Source organism: Oxyura jamaicensis, chromosome 2 (genome assembly GCF_011077185.1).
Source record: "Oxyura jamaicensis isolate SHBP4307 breed ruddy duck chromosome 2, BPBGC_Ojam_1.0, whole genome shotgun sequence".
Taxonomy (NCBI): domain Eukaryota; kingdom Metazoa; phylum Chordata; class Aves; order Anseriformes; family Anatidae; genus Oxyura; species Oxyura jamaicensis.
In genome coordinates, this window is record NC_048894.1 from 158268524 (window position 1) to 158276497 (window position 7974).

Consider the following 7974-nt stretch of genomic DNA (forward strand, 5'->3'; position numbering starts at 1 on the left):
CCTGCGGGCGTCCAGCCGAGCCCGTGCCCCCTGCGCCGCGCCGGGGTGAGGCGGCAGCACGGCGCCCTGGGGGTGCGGCGGTTAAATTCCGAGGAGTCCGCTCACTGCACTGGGATGCCGGCGATAAGGGAGGGGTTCCTGACGGCGCTGACTGCACGGTGACTGTACGGGATGCCGGCGGTGCCCCAGCGCTGTTCCGTGACCCGTGCACTGACAGCCTGCCAAGGCGTCTCAGCGATACCTGCCTTTCATCACGCGAAGCATGTTCCTCTTGTTCTCAAATTATTGGGGAAGAGCAGCCCGGGAGGCCCCAGGTCACAGCAAGCAGCGCCTCTTTGTGCGCCACGCAGGCTGTTATTTCATCTACAAGACAGCCTTTGTTCGAGGGGATTGCATCTGAACCGAGTTCCCTCCCCGTGACCAGCAGCACCGCCGCAGGTGACAGCCCCGAGGCTCAGGCTACAAAGGAAAGCTTTGCCTGCAGATGCCTGGTGGCACGGCCCAGGCGTTGTCCTCCACCCGCCTGGGGAGCTGCGTGCGCCACAAAGCCCTCCGTGCGCTCACAGCGTGGACACCCCGTACTGGCACGAGGCCCGCCTGTCCCGCGGGGCTGTGCTGCGCCCTGCGAGCCGTGCCGCCGTGCACCAGGTCATGGAGCGGACCCACCTCAGAAGTGGTCGGAGAAACATCTCAGCGAGCTTGGCCGTGCCGGACGGGACCCCCGCTGTCTCCACGGGCTTTTGCAGGGCGGTTCGGGTTCGGGTTTTTGTTACTATTCCCCATTCTGCCCCATTTTGTTGTTAATCCCCATTCTGCCAGCCTGGCACCGCTCGCCTCGGACGGCACTGCAGTACGAGCGCGGGGCGGCGCAGACCACAAGCTGCTCCCACCTTCCATCGTGGGCTGCGTTTCATCCCCCAACGCGCCTGATGCCAGTCCTGTGGATCTGTTTCTGTTGGCCTCAGCTCTGCAGGTGCCGGGGGTCCCCCCGGTAGCTGCCGTCCCCGGGGAGTGCAGCTCTGGGCGAGGGGGCAGGGGAGCGCTGCCCAGGGCAGGAGCCGGCGGTGCCTTGCGGCCTCCCTCACGGCGTCATCGGCGCTGCAGCAGCGCTGAGACAGCTCGCCCTAAGAGTTGGCACCAAGGGCAGGCTTCTTGGCCAGCCCAGCAACGGAGCCCCGGAGCAACGGAGCGGGGGCTGAGCTGCTTCTCATCCTTTTAGGTGGTCTTGGGAGGGAGGGAAGCCCGCGCTGCCGCTGTGCTGCTGCACCTGGGCGGGATGAACGCGAACCCCAGCCCTGAGCTGCTGCTCCGCTGCCTCCTGCCAGCACAGCATTCGCAGCCCTCGGTAACAGAGTGCCTCAGGGAAGAGCGGGGGGAGCCCAGGGCTGGAAGGACTTTTCCGAGGCCTTCTCTGGTTTTGTGATAAGGGCGGAACGAGGAAACTTCCCACTGCAAACCTGACTGCGCCCAGGGAGGGCTGACGGCCGCGCCCCGCACCAGGGCACATCCACCCAGGCCGGTTCCCATCTCCCAGGGTGGCTCCGAGCAGCAGCCTCGGAGAACTCGTCTGAAGCGTTGCCCGTAACTGCTTCCAGTTAAGGTGGGGAGTGATTCAAAAGAGAAACGGAGCCTGGCCCGAGCTACAAAGCATTCCCCAGCGAGTGCCTCGCCTGCCCGCGGGCTGTCGGAGGAGGTCCCCGCAGGAGCTGCCGCTCTCCGGTCATTATTTGCCTGCTGGGGCCCAGGGCCCTGCTGTCCTCGCCCCGGGCCCATTTCCAGGTGCAGACACATCACAAGGCGCTGGATGACCTGGGCAGAGCTCAGGGGCTTTTTTCCTGAAAAAAATGAGATAATCGGTGCAAGGCCGCGCCGTCGGCTTGCTCTCAGAAATCGGGGCATGGGGAACAAAGGCAGCTCTGTGCGGCTTTGTGCTTCGCCTTTGGGGCGCTGGGGTAGTGTGTCACCCACGAGCGCCTGGCGGCAGCCCCTGTGGCCTCCGGGGATGGGGCCCGGGGCTGCTCTTCACCTCCAGAGCTCTCGGCCTTTCCCTGCACAGCTGGGGACAGCAGAGCTGCGGCGTGCCGGCATCATCAGCCCTGCGTCTGCCGCGGTGTCCTGCAGCCCTGCTGTCACCTCGTGCGGCTGCGGGCGGTGCAGCCCCCCGGGGGCCTTGCTCTGGGCTCCCGGTGCCGTCCCCCGGCTGGCGCAGCCCGGGCAAATCCCGCCTCGTCCCCCAGCACACGCGGCTCAGGTGGGTTCCTCGGGGCTGCCGAGGCTTGGGGCGATGCACGGACCCTGCAGGGTCCTCGGCCCGCCCTGCAGCCCCCTGACCCTCCTGGGGTCACTGGTTCCCCTTGCTTCAAGCCACGGCGTGCTGGGCCAGCACTGGAAACGGGCCCAGGGGCCCCTTTGCAAAAAAGCAGGGAGGCTCGTGCCAGAGGCCTGCAGGGGGCTCGCAGCCCAATCCCAGCGGCACTGCGCCATCCAGATCGGACCCCGCGTGCGCTCCGTGCCATGGGGATGGAGGGCGGGCTTGTCCCAGTCCCTGTGGGCCTTGCTGCTGGACGTGTCTGATTGCGGGGTCGCACCGGGACCCCCGGCAGCCCGTGGGGCTGGTGGTTACCAGCACCCCAAGCGTGGCACCTGCGTGGCTCGCGGGAGCCCTGGGGCTGGTGAGAATTGCGCTTTGTCTCAGCCATCCGGGTTGCTCCCCTCAGCCCTTTCCTTGCGGGGTCTCGGGACAAGGCCAGGGGACAGGAGAGGGTGAGGGCACGGCTGTGCCGGCGTGCCCTGGCACTGGAACCTGCGCCCAGCCGGGGCCCAGTCCACAGCCCTATGCGGGTACAGGGGGGGCATTCCCTGGGCTGAGCCCCGCGGCCGGGAGGGGCTCCTCAGCGCTGACCGTCCGTGCTCGCCTCTCCCCTGCACAGGAATGAGCTCAACGACCATCTGGATACCATTGACTCCAACCTGGACAACCTTCAGACCATGCTGACCACGCACGGCTTCAGCGTCGACACGAGCGCGCTGCTGGACGTGAGTACCGCTGGCGGCGGCACGGGGACGCGGGAGCCTCAGCCGGGGGCTTCCCCAACGCACCCGGCCGTGCCCGCCTTCCCCCCCCCCTCATCCTTCTTTCCTTTGGCAGCTCTTCAGCCCCTCCATGACGGTTACAGACATGAACCTCCCCGACCTGGACAGCAGCCTTGCCAGTGTGAGTAGCTGCTGCGGCTCCCCCCGTGCGCAGTGCGTGCGGCTGCGCCAGCGGCCCCTCCGCACAGCGGGGGGCTCGGGCAGCTCCTGGGGGGCACGGGCAGCTCCTGGGGTCCCTGACAGCTCCTGGGGAGCTCGGGCAGCTCCTGGGTCCCTGACAGCTCCTGGGGTCTCTGACAGCTCCTGGGGGGCTCGAGCAGCTCCTGGGGTCCCTGACAGCTCCTGGGGTCTCTGACAGCTCCTGGGGGGCTCGAGCAGCTCCTGGGGGGCTCGGGCAGCTCCTGGGGTCCCTGACAGCTCCTGGGGTCTCTGACAGCTCCTGGGGGGCTCGGGCAGCTCCTGGGGTCTCTGACAGCTCCTGGGGGGCTCGGGCAGCTCCTGGGGTCTCTGACAGCTCCTGGGGGGCTCGGGCAGCTCCTGGGGTCTCTGACAGCTCCTGGGGTCTCTGACAGCTCCTGGGGGGCTCGAGCAGCTCCTGGGGGGCTCGGGCAGCTCCTGGGGTCTCTGACAGCTCCTGGGGGGCTCGGGCAGCTCCTGGGGTCTCGGACAGCTCCTGGGGTCTCGGACAGCTCCAGGCGTCGGGGCCGTCCCCAGCCCACAGGAGGGAGGCTGGGAGGGGGAGTGCGGAGCCCTTCGCGAGGCTGGGGGCCTCCGGGGGGAAATCATTCAATTAGCGCCGCGGCCAGCTCTGAGCAGCTCGTACAGCGAGCGGGGCTACTTCATCACTCATGCTCGGTTAATTAGGTGCTGAGACGGCCGTCTCTCCCGTGAGCTCTGCCCCCTGAACGTGGAAGTGCGCTGCAGCCGGCAGAGCCGCGTGTGGTTTCCATGAGCCCTCCTGCTGACTCCCTGAGATCGTCGGGAGGTTTTCTCCTGGCGAGCCCCGTCTCGTGCTGCGTTCTTTGTGTTACCTGCTCGAGTATCGCCAGCACTCAGCGCCCTGCAGGCCACGACGGCAGGCTCTCCCTGCAAGAGCACCCGTGGTGCCGCCGGCCGCGTGTGCGCCTGCGGGCTGGGACACAGCTCGGCTCTGCCGTGACGTGGAGCAGCGCCCTGGCAAAACGGAGGGAGCCCGAGCTGCCCTGGAGCCTGGGGGCTGCCGGGAGCACCGGGAGACAGGGAGTGTCTGGTCCGGGTCAGACGCAGGAGGGCTCTCCTTGTGCAGGTGGTGCTGTGAGCACGAGGCTCTTGCCCCCCTCCTCTTCCCTGCTTCTTTTTTATTAGCCTGAAAAAGGACAAAACTTCTTAGTTTTTTTTCCTAAGAGTAGAACAGGAAACATCCTGAAGGATTTTGCAGAACAGGAAAGCCAAAACCTAGTGTCTGTTTGGGGGCCTGCTGCACCCACGGGCGGCTGCAGGCGTGCTCCTGTGCACGAAGGTGTCAGTGTTGGTGGCGCGGGGCAGGGCAGCACCTCTCCGACGTCCCTGCGCACAGCACGCCCCTGTCACCCTGCGGCTTTCCTGCGGCAAAGCCTCCCTTGGGATGCGCCTGTCCCCGCGGCGCAGCGCTCCCGGGACGTTTGGCTCGGCACTTAACAATTCCGCAGCATCCCTGGCCTGCGTCCCTGGACATTTCTGCACCTTTGCACTTCTTCCCGGCGTGGTGACGCAGACGGACGGTGGGCAGCCGCGTGCCGGCACAGGGGAGCTGCTGTCCTGGTGGGCTGCGGGCACGGGGCTGCCGAGGCCCCGTGTTCACAGGCACTGCTCCCGCTTGCTGCCTGCTGCCGGCTCGGAACATGCTCGGTACACGCTTAAACACTCAGGCGCCTTCTGCTCGAGGCAGCCACAGGGCTACGAGATGCGGGAGCGCAGGCGCAGGTCCCAGCCTGTCGGTCCTGGTGCTGGGCATCTGCGTGGGGCAGGTGGCTTCGCTCCTTCCCTGCCCTGTTCTGCCTCCGGTGCTCCCTCCTCAGCCGTCCCAGCCCAGGGGTGCCCCTGGGACCTGGCTGCGGAGCAGGGACGGGACCTCAGCCGCAGCCTGGGCCACCCGCAGCTCACCGGGACCTGCAGCCCCGCTGCGCTCCGGTAGCAGCGAGTCCTTCTCCAACAGGACTCAGACGGGCCCTGAAGGCTTTCCTTGGCTGCACGCCGTGGGCACAGCGGGCACTGAGGACCAGGACCTCCGCGGGTGGCAGGGGGCTCTGAGCCGTGCTGTGCCTGGCACCTGGGAACGGGGGTGCATTCGCCAGCTGTGTCCCACGTGGGGCCGCTGGTGATCTCCTGAGCCATTGATGTTCTTTGAGCCTCTGGGCACGTCTGTGACTTAGTGGGGCTTCAGGACTGTAAAGCACTGCTGTCCTTGTGCAAGTGTGCTAGCAGAGGCACGCAGAGAGCACGGCGCTCTGTTGGCGTGGACCCACACGCGTCTGGCCCACGCCATGTGCTAACCAGCCCACCCTCTCTCCCTGCAGATTCAGGACCTCCTTTCGTCGCAGGAACAGCAGAAACCCACGGAGACAGAGGCCAGCACAGCAGACACAGGTACGGGGGGGCTCCTTTGGGCATTTAGTGACTCACTCACAAGACCTGGGGCCGTGGCAACACCGTTTCTGCTCCCAAAAACGTTTGGCTGAGAGAGACGGGGGTGCTTAGCCTGGGAAGGAGAAGGTGTCCCCGCTCGAGCAGAACTTGGAGCAGAGGGCACCAAGTCCCTGCAGCCTCAGCCCTTTGGGGACTTCTGTCCCTGTGGCGTGGGCTGTCACCATGCTGCCCCCCGCTCGCGGCAGCAACCCCAGCACCCGGCTGTGGGCTCCACGCCTCAGGGCCCAGCTGGGGTCCGCTCCAGCTGCTGTTAGGGTCTGGGGAAGCCCCCGGTCACCCGGAGCCAGGGTGAGCGAGTCCCAGGGCACGGGCTGGGAGCAAAGCCCTGCTGAGGTCGGGTTCTGCTCCTTGCTGTTCCTCCAGAAGCCCTTGCCTGAGCCCTGGCGTTGGCAGCGAGGGCTCTGCTGCTTCGTCGAGCACTTCCTCGCTCGATGACATCGCAGGCTGGGGGAGCAGCCTCATGGCACCCGCTCCACGCAGCGCCCCAGCTCCTGGCAGCGCCCCAGCTCCTGGCAGCGCTCCGGCTCCCCGCAGAATTCCCCAGCTAGAGCACGCTCTCTTTGCAGGGAAGCAGCTGGTGCACTACATGGCCCAGCCCCTCTTCCTAGTGGACTCGAGCGCCGTGGACATGGGGAGCGGAGACCTGCCGATATTCTTTGAGCTGGGAGAAGGGCCGTACTTCACCGACGGAGACGAGTACGCGGAGGACCCCACCATCTCGCTCTTGTCAGGGACTGAGCAGTCCAAACCCAAGGACCCTGCGGTATCCTAAGGCTGAGGGCAGGGCAAAAGAGAGGAAGAGAAAGGATGCGCACGAAAGGGAAATCCAGCCGCCAGCCTCCTTGCTTTGCACAGACATTGACAGCTCTCAACACCCTCTGGTTCATGTTTGCTTCCCCCGGCACTGTGAGGATTTCATTTGTGTGTGTGCTTAATGAGGTGTTTTGAAACCTGCTTTAGATTCTAGCCACCCAGCGCTCCTCCAGTTCGGCAGTCGTTGGGGGCCGAGCGGTGCAAGAGACCCCGGCGGTGTGGCCGTGCCCGGCCCGCGCGGCGCTGAGCGAGCGGGAGAGCCGGGCGGCCCCGGCAGCAGCCACCAGGCGACCGCGGGCGGCAGCCGAGCCCCGCGCCGGGCACCGACGGTCCGGCAGCCGCGGGGGCACGGCCGCGGGCGCCCCTCGCCCCGGAGCGCGGCACTCGCCGGGTGTGCGGATGGGGTCGCTTCTCAGGGGCAGGGAATTCCTCCTCCACCCCCGTGTCCCCTTCCCTCCTCGCCCCGGAGAGGCGGATGCGATGGTTTTTAAAGAGAAATAAAAGTTTGCCAATCTGGCGCCGGTGGGTTGGATCCCGTTGTGGTCTCTGCCTCGCGGTCTGGTCCCCGAGGGTCTCCGTGCGCGCGCGCACCCCGGGCGCCCCGGGCTCCGCCGGGCCCGGCTTTACCTTTTTATTTCCTCTTGCTCTGTGTGTTTCTTTTTGTTTGTTCCTTTGGTTTTGTTTTCCTTTTGCTTAGCAGTAAAAATTTGTACATTTACACTTCAGATTGTTAATAGTAAAAACTGTATTTTGAATTTTTACATGAGAGAAGAAGAACCCACTTCTATCTATATATATATAAATATCTCTCTATATATACATACAAATATATATAAAACAAATGGTCTGTCACCTGGTGGCGTTTCTATGGTCGGAAGCTTCATTTTTCTCCCCTCTCTGGGAAGCAGCTGGGACGAAGGCCCCCAGGTCCCCTCCACGGCCCAGAGGTGCTGGGAGGAGCCCGGTGCCGGAGCCGCCAGTGTCAGAGGAGTGCGGCGGCAGAGGGGTGAGTGCGGGTGCCTGCGTTCAGACTCTGCTCTGTGCCTTCCTGCCGGAATCCCGCCGAGCCCGGGCTGTGTTTTCCAGGACGTTTCTGTAGCTGAGCCCGCAGAGGACGAGGGCGCTGCGGGGCCCGCACCCATGTGCCAGAGGAGCGCTGGGCGCGCCTTTCAGGAGGTCTCGTTTTTATGAGAACAATGACAAAAAGTCTCCCTGGCTTCCAAAAAGTTACTCCTTGGTCTCCAGTGGCGTGAATTCACCAAGGGCCTAAAGAGCTAAGAGCCATCCCCCGGCGGTGCACGCTGCAGGACCAGGGCTCAGCCGGCGTCGTGCAGCGTTCCCCCCCCCCCCCCCCCATGGTCGCGCCGACAGAGCCTTGGTCATTGCCAGACATGGTGGGGAGCC

At 65.5% G+C, this 7974-nt stretch overlaps 1 protein-coding gene across 1 annotated transcript in view; it reads left to right on the plus strand.

Annotated features, from left to right (window-relative positions):
- Nucleotides 1-7295, plus strand: part of HSF1 (heat shock transcription factor 1) — a gene marked incomplete at its 5' end in the record, with an annotated part of 37326 nt that extends 30031 nt beyond the window's left edge. Inside the window, 4 exons of the mRNA XM_035317237.1 lie at nucleotides 2931-3036; nucleotides 3149-3214; nucleotides 5628-5697; nucleotides 6324-7295. Coding sequence (XP_035173128.1) covers nucleotides 2931-3036; nucleotides 3149-3214; nucleotides 5628-5697; nucleotides 6324-6529 — 448 coding nt within the window. The remainder of the gene's footprint in view (nucleotides 1-2930; nucleotides 3037-3148; nucleotides 3215-5627; nucleotides 5698-6323) is intronic.
- Nucleotides 7296-7974: the final 679 nt, after the last annotated feature.